General features: G+C 35.5%; 1 protein-coding gene across 24 annotated transcripts in view; it reads right to left on the bottom strand.

The window, feature by feature from the left end:
* The window catches only part of ROBO1 (roundabout guidance receptor 1), a 1,127,179-nt gene that overhangs the window by 323,334 nt on the left and 779,279 nt on the right, over nucleotides 1–24,566 (bottom strand). For all 24 annotated transcript variants that reach the window (XM_084991649.1, XM_084991648.1, XM_021071380.2 and 21 more), the window contains one exon: nucleotides 274–600. In XM_084991649.1, coding sequence (XP_084847775.1) covers nucleotides 274–600 — 327 coding nt within the window. The remainder of the gene's footprint in view (nucleotides 1–273; nucleotides 601–24,566) is intronic.

Genomic DNA, 24,566 nt, shown 5'->3' with positions numbered 1-24,566 from the left:
GGAATAAATTAATTTTGGTGAGAATGTTCAACAGAAACCAGCTCCAAAAAGTAAAACAGTTCTACAACTACACATAAAACCCCAATCTAGCCTGAATAACCAGCTAGGATGAGAAATACAGAAAATTCAAAGAGTAGATGATATTCATATACAAAGCTAGAGATTGTCCTCAGGTAAAACCTGTGATACAGGGTTAATTTTTTATTACCATGATCAAGGCAAATGACCCACTCTGCCACCCCCCATCAAACACAGAAAGCCCATTTTACTTACTAGCTACCTCCAGCGATGCATTGTGACTCACAGCCTCTCCGAGGTAATTCCTTGCAACACAGACGTAGACCCCTTCATCAGGCCTACTTTTCCGTCCATGCACTATACGTAAGAAAAATAAAGATCCACTTGGCAGCAACATTCGGTGTGAGCGAGGGTCATCTTTGTCTGTCTCCACTCTCTCCCCACCTTTGTACCATTCAATGGTGGGTGTGGGGCGCCCTTCAGCTTTGCAGTTCAATGTCGCAGGTTCTCCTTTTGAGACAATTAGGTCTGAAGGGTGTTCAACAATGCGAGGTGGGAAATCTTCCTGACGAAGACGGGAGCCTGCAAAAGAATTGACAAAATACCTTCATATCATGACTTGAAAACAATGAAAAGGCTTATTTCAAAAGCCTAGGCATTAGCACTACTACCTGAACACTGCATAATACTGACCTACTCACCTACCCTCTTTACTGACTAATCCTTCTGGTGTCTCCCTTGACTCTATCTTCTAACTCCTGAGTCCTTCTGACCCTCCACCTAGAAAGTGCTCTTGCTAAAATTTGCCTGTACAAACACTGTCTGCTCTCCAAATCCCTTGTCCACAAAACCTTTCAAAACCCATCACGCTGTTTATAACGTGGACGTGCCTGTTTTTGCAGAGGAATGTGTTAGAGAATGTTGACTGTGATGGCATGGCTTCCTGGAATCTTCTTTTTAACTGACATCAATCAACACTTTGACAAAACATATGCTATATACTAATGAACATTTATGTTGACATATATATGATGGAACTGTTCTTTACATAGACTTTTATATCTTTCTAAATAATAAAAATATATATACTTTCCCAGAGTTCTTATTAATAAACCAAGTTCATTAGTCTCTAATAATTATGCTAATATTTTAGCAGACTTCAAAGATGAAAAGTTAAATAATGAGTTTAAATAATTAAATATAATACTAAATGGAAAAGGATATTGGGTGAGGGGCTACATTCTAAGCTTAATGTATCATTTAATAAGTGAAGTCCTGAGTGTATATGTCACTTAAATATTTTCTGTCTGCAACTTGTATTTTCCGATAAGATCATAATCTCTAAAACGCTGTTCAAGTTTCATATTTTTAATATTCCTACCTTATTGTTGGATAGATTTAATATGTCAAAATCTTAGATATTTCTCAAATTCAACGACCAAACCTTAAACGTTGTTCTCATCTATGTTTCAATCTCAAAGAACAATTGGAAGTAGAAACCAGTCTTCCCTGACAGCTCTCTTTCTGTCCCCTTATCCTCTCCCAAATTTCTCAAATCAATGTACTCATCTCAATCTCTCCAGCCAGCTACCCTCCCAGATCAGACCTTAGAGATTCTCACTAGGATTTAGGAAAGCTCTTAAATAGCTTCACTTCAATGCAGCCAAATGAAGGCTTTGAAATGCAAATACAATCTGGGTCCTCCCCTACTTCAGTAGCTCTTAAACTCAGTGCTCTTAAGATGAAGTCCTTAAGACCTTTAAGAGTCAATGTGTTCATTCCCCTATCTAGTTCTCCATACTCTTCCTATTTCACCCCCTTCTCTGCTTTCTTGACTACAGTCTTCTCTTAGATCCACAAATACATTAAGCTTCTTTCTGCTACAGTCCTATGCCTGCCATGGGACTGGGCTCAAAATGATCTTAACTTGGTTTATACCCACTCGTCTTTCAAATGTCTGCCTTCTCTGACCTTTACCACAAAATTTAAATCTTCCTTTTAGCAAGGGTTTAAAAAAAAAAAAAACAAACAAAAAAACTATCCTTGGTAAAATGATCTGAATTATAATTTAAATTGATTTCTTTGATGCTTTAACTACTGTTTGCTTTTTCTCATTACTCTATAAGATCTGTGGGTCTGATTTTGCTCATGGTTGCTTCTCTTATGCAGGGTGGAGTGCTGAACACACCATAGATATTCACCAAATACTGTGTTGAGTAAATTAAAACAATGAACAAAGTGCTAATAGCAAAATTCTATTTGAGTGGAGTGATTTGAAGCTTAATAATCCTGTACTCTATAAAGAGACTGTAAAAGATTTTATATTTTAATTGTAACCATACATGCATTTGTTTAACCTTTACGAGACTTTAAGTTTTGCATGAGGTTTATTTATATTTCTAATTTGTAACTACGTGAGGTCAATATTTCTTAATGAAATGCTAAATGAATTATAAAGCTAAAAGATCTATTATTTGCTTACATGCACCATGAAATAAAAAAATTATCATCTGAAATATTGAGTAATATTTTAATCACCTGAAATGTTGAGAAAAAGCTTTAATTCAGTGTATTGTACACTGCTTAATATAAATCCTTTAAATGAAACCAGTCTCTAAAAGAGGAGGAAATAAGCCAGCAACGTGGGAAAAAATTTACTCAGAAACTCATGGTCTTTTGCAAAGGCTAAACTGAAGTCAAATTAAATTTAAATTGGATGTTGGATTACTCAATTACAAGTGATGTAGAAACTTAAAAAATAAAGCATTAGAGTATATTACTGGCCTTTATCCTAACTGTAATTATGAAAGGTGGATGCTAATGAGGATCAACTGCTGAAGTAATATATATTTAATTAAAGAAAATTTTATTTATATTCTGAAAGTCTATTTCAGATAGGAAACAGGGACATTTAGGTAGCTAATACAAAGAATGGGCACTTAAGACTGCCTGAGAAAGGAAGAGAGGGCATACCAATGAATGCCAGGAAGAGAAGAAAAGAGATGATATCATTCAGATGCACAGCTATAAAAGAATGTGGTACAGGAGTTCCCGTCATGGCGCAGTGGTTAACGAATCCAACTAGGAACCATGAGGTTGCGGGTTCGATCCCTGGCCTTGCTCAGTGGGTTAAGGATCCAGCGTTGCCGTGAGCTCTGGTGTAGGTCATAGATGCGGCTCGGATCCCGTGTTGCTGTGGCTCTGGCCTAGGACAGTGGCTACAGCTCCGATTAGACTCCTAGCCTGGGAACCTCCATATGCTGTGCGAGCGGCCCTAGGAAAGGCTAAAAAAGACAAAAAAAAAAAAAAAAAAAAAAAAAAGAATGTGGTACATTTGTGGAAAATGTAGGTAGGTTAGTATGATCTCAGTATAAGGTGCATGTCAGAGATTAGGAAGCTTGTGTCTGAAGAAGTAGCTAGAAGCAATAACATGATGGGCTTTGTACATCAAGCCAAAGTTCTGGAGACTAACTGAAGAACGAGAACATTCAAACATTTTAAGCAAGGGACTGCAGGATTATGTTTGGTTTTAAAGAGCTCTGGGAGTTCCCGTTGTGGCTCAGTGGGTTACAAACCCAAGTAGTATCCATGAGGATGCGGGTTTGATCTCTGGCCTTGCTCAGTGGGTTAAGGATCTGGCGCTGCTGTGAACTGTGGTATAGGTCACAGATGCAGCTTGAATCCTGCATTGCTGTGGCTGTGGTGTAGGCCAGCAGCTGCAGCTAAGATTCGACCCCTAGCGTGGGAACGTCCATATGCCAAAGGTGCAGCCCTAAAAAAGAAAAAAAAAAGAAAAAAAGAAAGAGCTCACTATTGATAGTATGAAACTAGACTATAGCATGCTAAGCTAGGAAAGGATTAATTAAGACACTTTCACACTCTTTAAACAATAAATTCTGAAAGCTTGACCTTAGATCTTGACAGACAGAACTTGAGATGGAGGGAAGATTCTAGAGATATTTAGTTACGATATCCACAGGATCTACTCACTGGCAATGTGGGGGGAAATGGAAATGAAACAATGCACAGGATGGAACAGAAGGTCTACAGAAAGTAGAGCAATTCCAAATTTCTGATCTGAGCAGTAGGTGAAGGGCAGTCCCAGTGAAGATCAGGCATAAAAAGGTGTCGTGTGGTGAGAGGAAGAATGGAGATGACTTATTCAGCATGACACGTGGAGAGTTTGAGATACTTCCAGGATATCCAAATAAAGATGACAAGTGCCCATAAAATATCCAAGTCTGACCTCAGGAAAAAAATCTCAGCTGGATACATAGATGAGAATCAAGTGGGAGACTGGAACTCTGAGAAAGAATAAAACTGTCCAGGGAGAGTGTATAGAGGAAGTAATGGCCAATTACAGAAACTGGAGATCACCCAGGCTCCACAAAAGTACAGTGGAGCCCAAGACTCTCTCTCTGCATTGCTAACCTACAGTCCTGCACAGCTGGACCACAGCCAGTAGGACTTCGGGGAGTGGAGAACTCAGGCTCAAGTTCTCACCATGATATTTGTACAGCAGCATTCAGTAAAAGAGTTTCAGCCAAAAAAATTCTCTCTATTCTATTAAGGGCTAAATTTTCAAAATGCTCAGTGGAATACTCTTTTCTCAGATTGTTGGCTCAAAAAACGAGCTGTGGTTCTCAGGGTCTTTAATCTTGCTAAGGCATATGATGTATGCTAGAAAAAAGGTATAATATGCAGCATTTCTCAAACTTATTTGGCCACTGAACTCTTTTTATTTTTCTTTTAACAGAACATCCCAATGAACTTTGCTTCTAACGAACACACTTCAAAAGAAAATATACTCAGCATATAATACTCTGAAGAGAATGAAGCCGGTTAGCCAAAAGAGTTAATTGACTGTAAAGCCAAAAGCTTTGGAAATTACAACAAAAATAGAGAAATCTCACATTTCTCATAATGTATAACGTTTAGGAAAAGAACTTTCCAATTCCCGAGTGATATTTATAACGAGTGATTCATTAACCTCAATAATAACAATTATAAATGGCAATCATCATCTCTATAAAAACTATAATAAATTATCCTTCATTATCATGCCTAAGCCGGAAGAAAAGGAATGGAAAAGAAAGAAGATATTGATTTTCCATCATGTCCTTCAACACAACAACACCTTTATGAGGTAAGTGTTGTCATCCGGTATTCATTTGGGGGACCTGAGACTCTCCACTGTCATTCAGCTGGAAGACAGCAGTGCTAAGATTCAGTTCTAGTTAAATTCAAAACATCTGTTCTTTCCAAATAGCCTATAAGTATTGCTAGGATTAACTGGGTAAAATAAAGAGAGAAATATGTTTTGTCCAATCTCGTTTGCAATACTGGAAATAATTAATTCTGATTACTTATTTTTTAAATGTAGATAGTAAAAACAGCAAGACACAATCAAACCTGAAGACATCCAATGCTCTTCTTCCATGCATTCACAGAATGTCTAGCTGTAGGTCATATAATTGCATAGTTACTTAACTCAGTAAAGACCTTTAGGATGAATGAGTGAGAATACAAAGCATCCCTTGTACTGTGTGATCTTCTCTAAATATGAGCTTGCATCTTTAAGTAGATATTCTATATCATCAGTTCTCAATATTTGAGAACCACAATTTCTACACATTATTTTCACAGTTAAAATGAATGACCCCAATTTTTTCCACCAACATGCTTTGAGGGGAAAAAAATCACCCAGCTTCTATCAATAACTGAGTGGCTTTCTCAAAGGAGGTCCTTGAGGGAGTTACACCAAGCACAAGTACAAAATAACATATAAAAAATCTCAGAAGACTGTGGATGAAAAATGCTAGTGACTACAATCTTTCTCCTTAGAAGTCATGCCCATCTTCACTTGGTCATATCACCTCTCTTTATGTAATATTCTTGACTTGCTATTCATAAAAGCCTTCTTTCTTCAGTCATAAACTCTGAGTTCCTCTAAACCACTGACAACCACCATTCGAGTATGCTAATTGGGGTATTTTTTTTTTTTTTACATAATAAGATATAAGGTTTATGTTACTGTTGGTGTAATATCAACTATATTCTGCAGAGGAAACCAAAGAGAGGGTAAAAAAAGAAAGGAGCTGATGGAGTGAGGCTTTAACAAGGAACTAGGAAGATAATGTCAGCTGCCCTTGGCAAGAATCCTGGTAGAACCTTGGGAATATAACATCATTGACTTCAGGCAAGGCCAGCATCAAGAAAAAGGGCAGGGCAGGATTCCTTCAACAACTGCCCGGTTGGAAGATAAAATATAAACACGAGCGACTGAAATACCTAAATATTTACACAACCACAGCTGGAAAAAGATACACATGTAAGTGCTAAGTATTTCAAGGAAATATATCAAAGTCACAGGAGATTTATTATGAGGAAACCAAACTCCTAGCTGGATATAAAATGTTCTCCCCTTTAAGATATCACATTTACAAAAACATGAGTAACCATTTAAAAGACTGATTTGTTAATATTCTGCTGAGGTAAGCAAAACACACAAATACATAACTTTATTCTTTTTTCAAATGTATGATTTTAACCTTTTTTTCTAATATAACAGTAATAGGTGTCTTGGGGTTTTGTTTGTTTAGGTTTTCAAGTCTGTTTTCTTCTTAGAAGACTGAGCAAAGCAGTATTTATTTTATTAACAAAGTCTTGTTTTGATCCACATTCCTTTTTCCTATTATTTGGTAGTGAAATGAGAAAACCTAAAATGACTAAAATATCCATTTGTATCATATATCATATTAAAACATCTTGCAGCACAAGAATGCCTATAATATTGCTAAAAACACAAGAGAAACAAGTTCAGTGAAGAGCTGACAGATGCACAATGAATATTAATAGACAATTTGATGACATCTCCCTAAGGGAGAGGGGGTGTGGGAGTGTATATGTTTGCCTTGACAACATACCTATATTTGAAAAAAATACCTATGTTCCTAAAAGAGCCTTTCCTCTTAACCTTGGTATTTAAGCTCCATTTACATCTTAAGGAGCAAAAGGCCTTCAATTATTAACATAAACCCTATCACGGGCACCAATCCTGTAATTTTCCTGTCAGAACTTCATCCTACAAGGAGATATTTGTGAAAAATAAGACGACAGCACCCATTAATTACTCACTGTGTAGAGAGTAGATTTAAATATCCTCTATTGAGTTATACACATTTCCCAAATACTCACACTTGCCATAATAACTATAAAAACAGAAAACACTCTACAGAAAACCTAGATAATTTTACCTGAAATTATATAGAGTAGAAGAACATAGGATGCATTAAAATAATTATATGATTAATGGATCATGCCATTTTCCTTGGGTACTTTGTTCCATCTTAATTTCCTTTGGTTATAATTCTACCTAACAAATGGAGGAGGGAGATCTTTTCTAGTTAAATTTTAGAATAATCTCAATAATTAACTGAGTGTTATTGCTACTGTCTGTTATCATCTAAAATGATTACCAAAATAGACCAAAATGAAATTCCAGGAGTGAATCCCTGGTGTTTTTGTAATATTTGTATAGAATCTAATATCATATGGCTGTGTCCCGAGAGATGTGAGAAAGACTGACAGTAGTCTAAGTTAAATTTTAGAAACAGTATTGCTTGCCCTCCCCCTTATTTTTAATAATACAATCATGGAATACAAACATTGCAGAAGCTACGACATTGACTTGCACTGACTGCAAGACTTGCCTCAGCTGACTCCAATCAGCCACGAAGGATTTCACTATCAGCCTGAACTAAAGAGAATGGATGGTTGAGTTGTTTAGTAGTGTTCATGCTTCCTATCTGCCCTTTATAAAATTTCCAATTAACATGCACCTAAGAGGATTTTTTTTTCTATAAAATGGCAAACAAAAATATTTGCATATCTTAAAGTCCGAATTAGCTCACTCTCTTATCCATCAGCTAACCTATATATTGTGCCTATATGGTATTAAGAACTTGCTCAGGAATGGCAACACAAATAAAACTGAAATAAGATCCCTGACCTTAACAGCCAGAAGTTTACCAAAAGAGACAAAAATATGAATAAGGATAATACTGAAAAATAAGAGCCATACAAGGGGAGGTAGTGGGAAGAAAAACACTAGATTTCAGAAGAAAGAACTGTATTGGCAAGAAAGCATTAACCAATGTAGCATTCATGGGGAAATTTTATTAAATCCAGAGAATGGATTCAGTTTGACTGGGTTTAAATCTGGGTTCTGCTTGTTAGCTGTGTGAACTTGGATAAATTGCCTAACCTCTCTAAAAGTTTCTTCATCCATAAGTGAGAATAAAAATAATACCTATACTTTATAGGTTAGCATAATCCCTGATGCACAAAATAATACTGCATTAACCCATGGGTGAGAACCATTAACGTGGTATTTTGGAAGCTGACATAAGCACCATTGCTAGATTTTATGATTCTCCTATTCAGGGATTACATCAGGACTACTGTTAATTTATAAAGAAACCAATTACTTTTTCCCTAAATCTGTAAGAACAGTTGCAAACTAAGCCAGCCTCTAGATTTAGTTGAGAATTCAACTTGAAATATTTTCCTATTTCCAAAGTTCTTAGCAAGATCTGGCACAATTCCAGCAAAATATCTTTCAAAAGAGAATAAAAACAACATCAAAAAAGAAAGCTAGAGCACTCAGCACAGCCCACTGATTGTTTTACTAAGAATCATCAGAGGTTGACTCTAAAGTCATCTATAATGAAGCATCTCTGTTCCATGTGGAAAATATCTCATATAGATATACTGATTTAATGTATTTATCACTTTCAAACTTTAACAAATAAAGAAAAACTTTAAAAGACACAGTAATACTTTTAAAATAGTACTGAGTGGGGTTGAGAAGGCTAAGATGGAATAGAAAGACCCTGAGATCATCTCCTCCCATGACCATAGCAAAATTACAACTATTTACAGAGCAATTATCTATGAGAATGACTTGAAGACTAGTGAAAAGATCTTCTATAACTAAAAACACAAAGAAGGAAGCAACAGGAAACAGAGAAGATGGCCAAAATATAGCATAGGCAAGACCCACATCCCCAGGTGGTGACCCACAAACAGGAGGCTAATTAAAATTGATAAGGTTTTCCCGAAGAAGCGAGAGATCTGAGCCCCACATTGGGCTCTAGCCCAGGGGTCGTGATCCAGGAGGATGAGCCCTCAGAATATCTGGTTTTGAAAGCCAAAGGGGTGAATCAGAGGACTGTAAAAAATCTTGCACCCTCTGAGTCCCAGCCCAGAAAATTTGAAAGGAACCTGAGTCGGATCTACTTGCTGATCTCAGAGAGCCTCCCAGAGAGGCAGAAGGCAACTGGGACTCCACTGGGGACAGAGATGTTGGCAGCAGCCATCTTGGGTAGCTCGTTATACCATGAAGACACTGGTGCAGGCAAACACCACTTTGCATCGTTCCTCTACCCTATTAGAGCTAAAGGCTTTCCCACCTGCCAGTAGGCCAGCACCCATCACAGCATGAGGCAGGGCTTGGCAGCCAACCAGACCACAAGCCAGCCCCACCTACCACTGTATCTACAGCAATCATCCCTGCCACAACAGAAAGGCCCATGGAGCCCACATTAGGGGCAGCCCAAGAGCGTACAGCTCTGGTGAACAGAAGAACATCCTGCTCGGCCCCACAGGATGTCTCCTACATAAGGACACTTCTCCAAGACTTGGAAATGTAAGCAACCTTCCTAGTTACATAAATATAGACACTGAGAATTAGGCAAAGTAAGGAGACAGAGGAATAAGTCCAAATGAAGAAACAAGACAGAATCCCAGAAGAAGACCTAAGCAAAGCAGAGATAAGCAAGCTACCTGATAAAGAGTTCAAGGTAATTATCACAAAGATGTTCAATAAACTGAGTGAATAGTCATATTTCCTTTTCATTACAAATATAAAAATCCTATGGGCAGCCAGAGTATAGATAACATTTGTAATTATATAGAATAACATTTCAAGTCAACTCTCTATAATATACTAAGATTTTCCAAATGTACAAAAAATCCTTTATTTACTAACATTTATCCTAATGGACCAAGATACTTAGGGCTGAACATATAATAGCTTATTTTAGCTTTTAAGACCATTTTTCACAAACAAAGCGTTTTGGATAATATTTTGAACTGTGAACTGTGGGTGGTCCTGTGAATATTTTTTATTGCTACAGAAATATAACTCATGCTAATATTGGATTTTCAACATATTAGAAAAAAAATTACATGGTATTCCAATCAATGTTAATCTATACAACATTTCTTTGTACATAATACAGAAAGAGCAAATGGTTATAAATTTGAGCCAACTATAACTTCAGTAGACAGAACATGAGCAGACTGCCCTACTGAAAAGGCAACTCAAAAACACCCTTACATATAAAATAAACCTTGCTTATCAATTTTCCTCTGTCCTGATTTCAAATTTCTGAGGGGAAAATATTCTAAAAATAATCTTATTTTTGTTTTTAAGTCATAAATTAAAAGTATGTAAAAACAAGTATGGATAACATACAATCCCTTAAAAATATGAGGGTTATTTTTAATGATTATGTAAAGTAATAAGTCAATTCTTTCCCTAAAGAGTTACATTTGATTTGTAAAGAACCTGTATAGATACAATTTACTAAGAATAAATAACCTTAAATCAACTGCAGTACTAAAATAAAACTTTCATCTTTACTTCTTGAATTAGTTAGTTATGCTTGAGCCATATTTAGAGAACCCCTGAATCTAGGTAAGTTATTAATGTCTGCAAGATAGAATATGGAATTGCAATCCTAAAAGTAATTAAGACTAATGATAATTATTCTTGGAAAGCACAATACTTAAAACAGTGTTTCAAGAAATCTCTATAGGAATACAGTCAACTTCATTCCTTTCAAAACTCAGTCAATACCTCAGGCATGAACAAGAATTTCTACACTCTTACACATTAGCAAACTGTCATCTTTACCTCTCTGTAACTTCTGCATTTCTCTCATTAAATCTCAAATTTAGTTCTTACAGATTCTAAAGGGCACCCTAATAAAAATGCTGAGAGGCAGATTCTAATCACTTGACATATGAGATATGGAGATTTAAAAACTATTTTATTGTTAACTTAAAATCTACTCAATAATCTCTACTTTCAGAAGGGATAAAAATTGGTCCAAAACAAAGCTATGTGTAGTTGACCATACATAAAATATTGCCATATACAAATTATGATGCAACATAATAAGATTTCAAAAAATTCTTCTAAGAAGCCCTCCCCCGCTTTTTGCCCTTTGATTTGAGACTGCACTCTCTTTTTCTTACGGAATAGAGGTCTATTGCCATTTTTTTCCAGAGGATTTTTTTATTTTTTTAATTTTGGTAATATAATATCTATGTGAATTTATCATTTTGTATGTTAATGCAACTTTAAAGGGGAAATACAATACTTTTAATCATTATTTTGATGATGGTTTAATTAATCTAGAAGGGAAAGAGCCATAAAATGTCTTATTTAGAAGCATTTATAACATTGAATACTTGTGTTTAGTTATTAAATAGTAAAACATAACTGAAATACTTCCACATCTCCAGTGCCTACAATGGCGCCTAGCACTCAGCAGGTAGTCAAGAGAATTTGTGGAAAGAATAATCAGATAATGGAAAAAAATGATGAGTGGCCTCACATGTGTTTTGTAATAGTTTAGAATATGATATAGACACACATCTATACTTGGAAGCAGTCAGCATACACCTGAGTTTAAAAAAGAGTAAGGGGAATCCCTATTTCTGCTTCCAAGGAAGCAAACATCCACAGGAAAGGAGCCCTGAAGCAATGGCCTCCCTGAAGGTTTTTGGGCCATTCAAAGTAGGGAGTTTTCCTTAAAATTAATTCTAAGGCCATTGAAACCTACATACAGTACCATATGTGGAATAAATACAATGATTAACACAACTGTGAGCTGCACGTTTCTAGTACAAGTGTTAGAGAGACAGAGGGAGAAAGAGACCTGAAAAAAAGATCTAAAAGGAAACTTAATGTTGATTTCTTAGGGACTGTTGAAAAATGGATAGATTTTGTTTCCTCCTCTCTACATGTCTCTAATTTCTAAGTAGTCTCTGATGTTCTGGTGTTATTTTCATAGTAAAATATTTTATTTTAGAAGTGTGAAGGCCAACAAAATTTCTTGGGAAATATGGAGAAAATAAAATTCAACTTCTGCTAACTCTTTAGCATTCATTTATTCACTCAACAAACATGTACTAAGAGCTCACACTATGCCAGGTCTTTGCCAGATGCTGGTAATACAAAAGTGCAAATGAACAAACAAAAAAGCAAAAAGAGTGGCATTACCCTCTCTACCTTCTCCTCTCTCATTAGTTATTAAAATCAAGATGCAAAGTTCATGCAAGTGATACACAAGTGATAATTGTGTCACTGAAACCCTGTATATGCATTTAAATACCTTTTAGCCAATATGAAACTTTTTTTGTGGGTACACATAAACAACCAGTGAACAAATAAGAAAGAGATACATACACAAAACTGTGTGCAACATGGTTAGAATTATCGGTGAGAATTATTGGAAGCAAGTGTACTGCATGCACAATAGAATGAGCAGAAGCAAATGCCCTCATACAAAAATAAACCTTCCTGGAGGAGTTCCCCGGTGGCACAGCAAGTTAAGGATCCAACATTGTCACTGCTGTGGCTCAGGTGGCTGCTGCTGTGTGGGTTCTATCCCTGGCCTGGGAACTACCACATGCTGTGGGCCTGGCCAAACAGAAACAAAATAAAAGTGAAAATAAATCTTCTTGGAAAAGTGGAAAGTCTGTAGGAGATTTTAAATGAAGAGGGGCCACACATGGGCAGGCAGCTGCAGCTCTAATTCAACCCCCCGCCTGGGAACTTCCATATGCTGCAGGTACAGCTCTAAAAAGCGAAAAAATAAAAAGTTACTTCTTTAAAATAGATGATAAAAGATCAGGAAAAGAAAATGGATGTTCTAAAATTGATACTTTGGCAAATTAGATCACCACAGATTTTCTTCTAGGCACTTAAAACAATCATTGCATCTGTTATTATACTATTGACTTATATTCCTATCTTAAATTACAATTTTCTCTGTCTTTTTTTGATATTTAAAACATAAGGAAGTGATGTGAAAAGACAGTTTATCAGGTTAAAAAAAAAATCATACAGCATTTGTAAATCTCCAGAGAAACTATTCTAAAAAGGTCAGTCATTGCATATGTTCTTACATGTAGGATTTGGGGATTCAATTTTATCTTTGTTTATAAAAGAGCCAGAAACATTACTGAATTATTACTGTTTATTCTTTTCTTATTGATTTGTAAGCCCTCTCTGCCCTTGGCTAATCTCTATGAAGTTACTCTCTGCTTCCTTTTCTTACAATTATTGTCTAGACTTGGTGTCAAATTTACAATAGCTCTAGAGAATGAGTTGAATGATTTTCTACTGATCCTTTATGCATAGAAGTTCCATTAAGATTTTGCTAAAGCACAGAGAACTCTACCCAATATTTTGTGATAATTTATTTGGAGAATGAATCCAAAAGAGAATCAATGTGTGTACATGTTTAATTGAATCACTTCATTGCACAGCAGAAATTATCACAACCTTGTAAATGAACTCCGTCTCAATAAAACCTAAAAAAAAAAGAATAAGAAGAGAGGCCACAAAGCCTGAGGTGCAGAGCTGCTTGGTCATGCCCTGTGTGATTGCTAGGAGTTCAAAGTAATTCCTAGTCTTTGCCATTCAGGGAGAGTCATTTTTTAAAAAAATCTTAAATAAGCTTTCACTTAACATTGACTATTATTTTTAACAATTCCAAGGGGAGTTCCCTTTGTGTCTCAGTGGTTAATGGACCCGACTATGATTCATGAGGATGCAGGTTCAATCCCTGGCCGTGGTCAGTGGGTTAAGGATCCAGTGTTTCTGTGAACTGTGGTGTAGGTCGCAGATGCGGCTTGGATCCTCTGTTGCTGTGGCACAGACCAGTGGCTGTAGCTCTGATTTGATCCCTAGCCTAGAAATTTCCACATGCAGCCCTAAAAAGCAAAAAAAAAAAAAAAAAAAAAAAAAAATCTGAGACCGTCTGTTAATAATAAATTAAGGTCAAATTAAATTATCAAAATATACTTACATTTTTCCTACTCAGCCTGTTAATAGCTGGTAAAATATCTCAATATAATAGGCACTTCTCTAGCTTTCTGCTAGCACTGAAACAAGAACTGAGGTGGAGCAGGATGAAGTATGAGGTTGTTTTTGTTTGGTTGTTTGGGTTTTTGTTTTATTCATTTTAGAACTGCATTTATTTATAACTACATTTATATAATACGGTCTTTTGAAAAAGTAATTTTCTTTTGAAATAAGTATGTGGTTTACTGCATGTATTCATAACACTGCATTTGATGTTTTCAGAGGCAAATATATGCTCTTCAAAATTAAGCCTCTCAAAATATCAGGCACAGGCATTCCGAACCGGAGTAGTAACAACCCACTTAGAAGGTAACATTAAAAAACATCATTTTAAAATATTAAACAAAATGAAAGCAGTGAGCCTCAATATGTGATCCATCTTTATATGTTTATGAGGTCTCTCTAATTTCTAAGTATTCCTTATTTAATTTATTTTTCTGCTTTAGAAAAACCTGGCTGAGGTTAAAAGTGTAGATAAGTGGTCCCTGACCTACTCTGTTGTGCCCTTTGGGTGTGAAAACTTGTAAGTAGTACTTTACACAACATGACTTTAACGAACACTAAAGTTTGAGAACCACTGAACTACAGGCTGAGACCATGATGGTATATATTTCTCATATTACTCAGTGTTCTGAAATTGTACCACTTTTAATTATTTCTTTTTCGGGGGGGGCGCACTCAAGGCATATGGAGGTTCCCAGGCTAGGGGTCAAATCAGAGTTACAGCTGCAGGCCTATGCCACAGCCACAGCCACAGCAACACTGGATCCAAGCCATACTTGCGAACTACAGCACAGTTCATAGCAATGCCGGATCCTTAACCCACTGAGCGAGGCCAGGGATCAAACCTGCATCTTCATGGATGCTAGTCAGATTCGTTTCCACTAAGCCACGATGGGAACTCCACTTTTAAATATTTCAAAGAATACCATTATTAATACTAATGTTAGCAAACAGTGATACAACACTTACTGTGCATCCCACACTTTTCTAAGTGCTTTAAATACATTAACTCATTAAGTATCACACACACACACACACACACACACAAAATTGCAATATTATTAAACTCATTTTATAGATGAAAAAACTGAAGCTTAACAATGTTAAGCAATTCACCTGAGGTCACACTGCTATTGTGACAGACCTGAGCCACAGTCTCAGGTAATCTGGTTCCAGAGTCTATGTTTATAATAGTTATTGTAAACAACTTCTCCACTTAAGTACTAACAGAATCATAACACAATGTTTAGTTTGACCATTTATTTAAAATTTTTAAATATATATGACTAATGTATACTTGCAAGAAGATGCTCTTCAAAGAGAATATTTTATTTGTATATTTGCCCATTACAAAATTACCGAGTCAGGAAATGGAAAGAAAATGGCAGATTTTGTTCCAGGGGCAGCAGGTATAATTAAACATAACTTGAGCTGTTGTCTCAACTTTGTTCAAGTGAAAAATTGACTAATGCTATAAACAAGCACCTCAAAATCAGCAACCAGAAAAGCAGTATGCTTCCTTTTATATATAACTTTTATAAATAAGAAATATATAAAATTGAATACAAATTAAAACACATAAAAATGCCTTGTAGAAAATGTGGAAAGTACATAATAAAGCAAATAATAAAATAATTATTATAATAGGTGATTATGATATAGTCAGGGTAGGTTCACCAACAATATATTTATGTATACATAGCTATTCATCATATATATATATACAAAAATATACATATATCAATATATATATTTCTATATATATAAATATGTATGTGCAAATTTAAAAGATACATATGCACAGATTCTAAACATACACATGACTAAAATAAGATTATGAAAGGGTAAAAGTTAAAGAATAAATTATAATAAAGAAAATACTTAAGGAATTAGTATTTTTATTGGCTTTTCCCTTAGTAAATTTTTCACTTGGCAAATCATATACATACCATTATTTCTAGTGTTTTGTTTGTTTTTGCTTCGCTCTAGCCATGGCAATGCACTTACATGTTCACATGCAGAGCCAAGGTTAAGCTTACGCCAATTTCCAGAGTTCCCATTTCCCTTCCTAGTAGTTTTGTGCCATAGTGCACAAAACACCACCCTACCTGGGATCTACAGCAAACCTCTTCTCTCTCCCCCCAAATTCTTACCACCATACACATATAAGCCATACTTCAGTGTTCTTCAAGACTAAATGTTTACCCTCTTTGCAAACCTCACATCCAAATAAAGGGGGAAAAAGCCCTACAGAACTACAAGAGTTATAGATTTTACATATGAAAAATAGTTTGAAAAGAGAAAGATGAATCAAAATTCTTGTGGAGCATAAGATGCACAGGAGATTGTAATGATGACACTGTCACCTTATACATCCTTCAGAACCACTACTTGGTTTGAATTAGTTCTACACAGCTATTTAGTTCTACTAATGTGTTTAAGAGTTAGCAAAAACAAATGGTGCTTTCTCCAAAAGTCTCAAAAGGACACAACGAAAACTTTTATAATTATCTCAGTAGTCTTGAATGTCAGAACAGAACCATGGCTAAAATGTACTTATATTCTAATTTCATAATTCTCACAATCTTCAGAATGTCCTGAGGTAGGCATTACTATTATCCATAATCTGTAGATGAGGAAACTGGGGCACAGAAATTAAGTAACCAGTCCAAGATGTCACAGATACTAAGTGATGGGACAGAAGTTCAGATCCTTGCAGTCAACTCTAGAACCTGGGCACTTAACCACTATTCTATGCTATAAAATGGGAATTTATTTAAGGATTTATCTTGTGTAAGAAGAAATATCATCAATCCAAAGATTTTTTTAATGCTTAAATGAATGTATAAAAACTAGAAAAAATACTTTGGTTCTACATCGTAGTTAGGAGGAGAGAAGGAAGCGAATTCATATCAAAAATACTCAGGCTTTTTGCCTCGGACAATAAATTTCTACCTCTCCACCCTTAGTTAATGGGTCAGCTCTTCATCTATCAAATGAGGTTAATAGAGCATATTAAAGCTGGAATAAGAACAGATAAATTTGTCAACCCTCAAGTTTTCCAAACAAAGGAACACTAATCAACAGACTGAAAATATCTGATGAAAGCTGACAGCAAATAATCCCCTATAGCCAGAACCAGGACTTGGATCTTCTGAATCTTTTAAACATGAGGTTAGGAATAAAATCTTTTGTACAAGAGACTAAAGCAGAGAGGATCTTAGCTCATTCAGGATGTGCTTCAGAGTGTCTAAGAGTTTTTGAAAGTGGATGCAAATTTCTCTGGACATGAACAGAGATGTAAAAATGACATTGTCTTAGGAAAGATTCTAATCTTCATAAAAAATGTAAGGATAATTATTTCTACTTTTTTAAATGAATAAGGAAAAGCTCAGAGAATTAAATGTCTTGCACGATGTCTCCCAAATAATTCATAGAGAGGTGAGAATCAAACTTAAAGCTGTGGACTCCAGGACCCCCATGCTTCCATGGCGTTGTGATGCAACACTGTTTCTCTGCCTTCTCATCTGAAACCTCTTTTCACACCTACTCTTCACTTGCTATGGACTCAGCACAGGTTAAGTGAAGTAACATCCATCTGTTATTATTATTCCCTTGCCCAAACAGGAAGCTCAAGCTATGTTGTATGGAGAAGTATTTTGGCAGACATTAATATTATTAAGAAAGGGGGGAGTTCCCATCGTGGCTCAGGTTCCCGTCGTGGCTCAGTGGTTAACAAAACCGACTAGTAAAGATGAAGTTGCAAGTTCGATCCCTGGCCTCATTCAGTGGGTTAAAGATTCAGCATTTCCGTGAGCTGTGGTGTATGTAGGTCACAGACACGGCTCGGATCCCATGTTGCCGTGGCTGTGGTGTAGGCGAGTGGCTATGGCTCCGATTTGACCCCTAGCTTGGGAACTTCCATATGCCGCGGCTGCGGCCCTAAAAAAGACAAAAGGACAAAAATAAATAAATAAATAAAATGATCTTTAAAAAAAAAAGAAAGAAAGAAAGGGAATAACTCTAGCTAGTACTGAGCACTTAGCACTTAGTAACGTGCGAGCATTGACTGTGAATTGTCAACATGCGATTTCCTCATACCTTATATAAATACCTCGAACTGTTAGTGAAGTAATGCTATACTTCAAAATCTTACAATGGAGAAGCTCAGGACTGTGAAATATTGGAACTTTTAGGTTGGGAGGGACTTATAGATAATAAAAAAGTTCAGAATCCAAGAAGTTTAGGATGAAGCACCAAAACCAAAATATACACAATAAAAACCAAAGAAGAACTAAGAACCAAACTGAAAAGGGGAGACAGCTTTCTCAGAGAAGAGATTTCGATTGGACATGACAGGCTGGATATGACTTGGGTTGGTCAGAGGTTCTTTGCCCCTGAAATAATTTTTGGAGTTTTGTGTTTATGAATAAATTTGCATGTTTCTAGAGAGAAAAAAATCTGTCCACAGAAAAAGCCATCAGATTCTTGAAGAGGGACAGTAATACAAAATACTTAAATAAACAACAAAATAGCAAATGTATCAATTTTCTAGGGTTGCTATAACAAGGTATCCAGGTGGCTTAAACAACAGAGATTTTTTTTTGTCTCACAGCTCTAGAGGCTTGAAGTTCAAAATTAAGATTCAGTAAGGTATGTCTTCTTTGGAGAAATGTCTATTTAGATTCTCTGGCCATTTTCTGATTGGGTTTGGTTTTTGTTTTTTGGGTTTTTTTTGTTTTTTTTTTTTTTTATATTGAGCTGTGGGAGGTGTTTATATATTTTGGAGATTAAACCCTTGTCAGTCACTTCATTTGTAAAATATCCTCCCATTCTGCGGGATGTCTTTTTGTTTTGTTTATAGTTTTTTCTCTGCTGTGCAAAAACTTTTAAGTTTAATCAGGTCACATTTGTTTATTTTGTTTTTACTGTCACTCTAGGAGGTGGATCTGAGAAGATATTGCTGCAGTTTGCAAAAAGAAAAGATGCTCAATATCACTAATTATTACAGAAACGCAAATCAAAACCACTATGAGGTACCACCTTACATCAGCCATAATGGCCATTATCAAAAATTCTACAAATAATAAATGCTTGAGAGAGTGTGGAGAAAAAGGAACCTTCTTATACTGTTGTTGGAAATGTAAATCGGTGCAACCACTATGGAAAACAGTATGGAGGCTTCTCAAGAAACTAAAAAATATAATCACCATACAATTCAGCAATCCTGCTCTCAGGCATCTATCCAAAGAAAACCATAATTCAAAAAGATGCATGCATCCAGTGTTCACTGCAGCACTATTTATAATAGCCAAGATGTGAAAGCAACCTAAATGTCCATTAACAGAGGAATGGATAAAGAAGATGTGGTACATATATACAATGGAATATTACTCAGCCATAAAAAGGAATAAAATAATGGCATTTGCAGCAACATGGATGGATCTAGAAACTATCATACTAAGTGAAGTTAGACAATGAATGACAAACATCATATGATATCACTTATATGTGGAATCTAAAAAAAAAATACAAATGAACTTACTTGCATAACAGACTCACAGACTTTGCAAAAGTTATAGTTACCAAAGGAGATAGGTAGGGGTGGGAGGGATTGACTGGGCATTTGGGACTGGCATACGCATACAGAGGTATGCATATATGCATATGGGGCCAACAGGGACCTGCTCTATAGCACTGAGGATGCTACCCAATATTCTGTGGGGAAAGAATCTGAAAGAGAATGGATATATGCACATATGCGACTGAACCATTTTGCTGCACAGAAGAAATTGTCACAAACTTGTTAATCAACTATACGTCAATAAAACTTTAAAAAAAGTTTCAGCAGGGTGAGTTCCCTCCGAAGGCTTTGAGAAAGAATTTGTTCCATGCCTTTCTCCTAGCTTCTAGTGGTTTCCCAGCAGTTTCTTTGTTTCTACAGCATCACTTCACTCCAAAACTCTGCCTTCATCTTCACATGGCATTCTTCCTGTGTCTCTACTTCTATGTCCAAAATTTCTTCTTTTTACAGCGACAGTCATATCGATTAAGTCCCACTCTCATGATTGACTTCACCTCAACTTGCTCATCTACAAAGCCCCATCTCTAAATAATGTCACAATCACAGATACTAAGGGTTTAGACTTCAACAACTCTTTTTGTGAGACAAAAGGCAATCCGTAATAACATGGAATAAGCAGAACAGTGAGAGGGATGTTTCCAATGAAATATAAAGGGAAGAGACAGAGAATAATGTAGCAAAAAGAGGCCCAGAATCATCTGTATGAAGGGTTTGGTCTAAGACTAGAAGAAAATAGGGGATGAAATGCCCAAGTTATTGGGCCAAACTGTAAGATGTTAAAAAATGTTCAACAAAGGCTTCTGAACTCTAGATTATTAGCAACAAAGAAATAACAGATTTTGATGAGTAAAATAACATGATAAAAATGTTGTTTAGCAGCATTAAACTCAGAGGACTAGGCAGGATGAAGAGTGGCAGGGAGGAGCCCCAGGACCTGATATGATAATCACCTCCGTAACACAGGTGTGAGGCAAAAAAGGCAGCAAAAATCAAAGAGAAATGAAACATTCAAGAATTATTGTGAAGCAAGAAATCACATAACTCAGACCAACAGCTCTGAGGCTTGGAGCCTGAGAGATAGAAAGAAAGCTAGCTGTGGGTTGTTTTCATTTGAAACTTGTGTTTGACTATGAGAAAGCAATGACACCATCAATTTCAATTTTTTCATACATTAAACATGACATAACTCTAAGATTTTTTTTAAATACCAACTTGAAGCTCATCACACGATAGTCAAAAAAGTATAGAGACTTTTTTCCTTACCTTTCACACGGAGTTTCTTATTTCAAGAATTATACGTTTTAAATTATAATCTATAATTAAAATATATATTTTCCTAAGAGAACTTTGCATGATAATTTAGAAATTATATCCAATATGTTCAGGAAAATGCTATCAAATTAGCATAGTTGCACTTATGACTCCCTGCAGAAGCTGTTATAATGATACACACAAGCGGATATAATGTAGCAATATTAGGACAAATCCTAAAGTTTGTTTAGAACACTCAGCTTCATTTTTTGCAGACTACCTTTAAACCTGTTTTCTAAAATAATAAAATATTGAGGCCACTTCCACTTCTCTGAACATAGTAAGAAATGTTCTTTGGGGAAGTTTTCTAGTGGGAAAATCCCATGTACATCAAAAAAGTCTTGAGATGATTACCATTCCAAGTACAAGTTGAAACCACCTAAGTAATTTATCTTCTTTAAGAATGTTCATTCTTCTCAGAGAAAGAACAAAAGAATAAAGCACACAAACTTCATCATTTAATTAGATGTATTTTTTAATACGCAAGCTATTATTGTAAGGAAAACGTCTGTTCCTACTTAAGAAAGTTGATATTTAGTAAGAACAACTTTAAAAAATAATTCCCAATACCATAAAAATTATAATGGGGCCAAATTTCATTATTCTTGCATTCTAATCCAGTTCTGTCCAAGAGAATTTTTTGCAATAATGATTTCAATGTTCTCTATGTGCTCTCTCTGATACAGTATCCGTCCGTCACAGGAGGCTTTGGAGCACCTGAAACTCAACCTTTATTGCATTCTGTTTTAATTAATACCATTTAAATAGTCACATGCAACTGCTGGCTACTATGTTGGACAACACAGTTCTAATCTACTGGTAACTGAAAATAAATGCAGAGAGGAAAATCAACATATATGCCTGTAGCTTTTAAACACTGGTATATATCACAGTGAAAATCATAATTTATATCTATGATTCTTAACTGCTGGGGAACATGAGAGTAAACTAAAGAGGTGGGATCATGTTAATAATTTGGATGTCAGGAGTTCTCGTTCCTGATACCCTAGACCAAGTCTTTCAAAACTCTTATTTTCAATAAGCACCAGAGGTAATTCTGATGCACATTGAAGTCTGAGAACACCTGATCTATTTCTACTTCCATTACAAAGTTGAGTCACCATCTCTCTAACAGGAAATATGAGTTCATGCTAACTATTGAGTTCTAATATTAAAACATATTGCTTTAATTTAAATAACATTGGCACCTCTTAACCAACATTTTTAAAGAGCTCCGTCTCTTTAGAAACGACTGGAGAATAAATTATTTCACATTCTAAAATACCACTAAGCATCAACTAATTTCCCTGGACAAATGCTACACTTCATCAGATCTGTCTCCTTGTAGATCCTATAGTAAATGACTTAAATATTAACACAATTCCTTTTTTAAAATTCTATAGCTTTAAATCCATTCCCTAATACTTGTTACATAAATCTATGCAATGTCATTCTCTGATGTTCAATTTCCTTATCTGAAAAACTATATAAAACTGGAATGAAAACTCCTACCTCTTAGGATTGGTATGAGGCCAAACGTAAAGTGCCCAGCAGAGAATCTGACACATATGTAATAAATGCTAAGTATCCAGTTCCCTTCCTCTTTCCAATGAGCCTTTTTCTTTTTAATTCCCTTTTAATCCATTCATCTGTCAATATAGTTGCTACTTACCCAAAACCACTTAACCTCTACTTTCAGTTTACAGCTAGGAGGAGCCTGAGAGCACAGCTTCCCTTGGGCAGAGGAAATCAAAGGATTTGTGACTCCTCATCAAGCTATATTCCACTATGGCCTGGTCACTCTTGCCCACCTCTCCCCTCCACTGCATCCTTAAGCTTGGGCTATTATTTATTGCTCCAAGCCATGCCAAGTTCCTATAATTAAAACCTTGCTTCCCTCCTTATGACTCTTTTTTTTTTTTTTTTTTTTTAGCTTTCATTCCTTCCAACAAAGAAAGAAAAGTGGGCAATGTAGACTTCCTCCAGGTAGGGCTTTGGGAGTAAGAGTCTCTCAATCTGGATATAAAGCATTCAATCTATCTTGTTTAGAAGCAAAAAAAGTAATGATGACCCTCCATCTTTTATTTTTTAGTGGTTATATAGCTGTAGGGTTGGTCCATATTTTTATTTTCATTTTAAAAAGTTAATCTCACATTAATATGAAGAATTACTAAAAATAAAAATAATCCTAAAGCTAATGAAAGTATTTTAACATTACATAAAATGATTTCTCTACCTTATAAGAAAATACAGTACTGTTCTAGCACTAGGGTAAAACTGAATAATATTTAAAAAAAATAATAATTAAAACACATTTTGATTTTCTTAAAATGGCTGCAATTATATACACAATTCTTCGGAGGTTTACCTGGTTTTAGTCTTCCAAAGGTGAACCCATCACACACTTGCTAATCATTTTGGGATTAGAATGGTCCAAATAAACTTTTCTATTGAAGTTTAAGAAACTATGGGTGGAGGGAAATTAATATTTCATATATATACAGCTGACTTTTAAAGTTCTATTACAAAACAATCAAAAGATCTTCTGACAGTTTTACTTGTTATTTATTCAAGAGACCATGTGATTTATTTGAGGACAAACCATTTTGATATGTCAGCTTCATAAGGTCTGAAGAATTCTAGCAACAACTTCTTGGGAGTTCTAAAATGGAGAGCATAATACCTGTGGTAACTGCAGAAATACAATTTTAAATAAAATATGGATTTTTTAAAAATGACTAAACTCTTTGACCTCTTAAAAATACTTAAATTAGTGAGAAGAGAGGCTAAAGAATCAAGTTTGGCCAAACTTAGTGTTCTTTTTTTCAGGAGCTGTTTCTAGGTCAGTTCAACATGAAGGTATTAGTTTTTTACATTATATGGAATATAATGCATTTTTTTTTTTTGTCTGACAAGAAAGTTTCATTCATATGATGTACCGGTAAATTTTAGATTACATTTGATTACTGCTAAGGGTAAATAAAAATAAATACGATTGCATTTGGAGTAGATAAGCAATGAGATCCTGCTGTATAGCACAGGGAACTATATCCAATCATCTGTGATGAAATGTGATGTAGGATAATGTGAGAAAAAGAATGTATACATATGTATAACTTGGTCACTCTGTTGTACAGCAGAAATTGACAGAACATTGTAAATAAACTATAACAAATTTTTTAAAATTTTATAATAGGTATAACTTGATGCCAGTCTATCCATTTCATCTTAATGAGTATTCATGACATTCCTACTTTAAAATATTTAAAAATGAAGAAAGGGAAGCTCAGAATAGCTAAGTAACTTGTTGGAGGTCTAATTTTGGATAAAGTACTTGAGCCTGTCTGGCACTACTCCAATAAGTTGAAATCATATGAACTGTGTAAAGCCAAGGGGCAGATGAGTAGATCTCAAAATCTTATCTCC

Source organism: Sus scrofa, chromosome 13 (genome assembly GCF_054392235.1).
Source record: "Sus scrofa isolate SSC_HxYL_T2T_F1_AM1 chromosome 13, Sscrofa_HxYL_maternal_Yorkshire_Landrace_v2.0, whole genome shotgun sequence".
Classification (NCBI taxonomy): Eukaryota; Metazoa; Chordata; class Mammalia; order Artiodactyla; family Suidae; genus Sus; species Sus scrofa.
The sequence above is the reverse complement of the archived record's forward strand: the minus strand, read 5'-3'. Positions and strand labels throughout refer to the sequence as shown.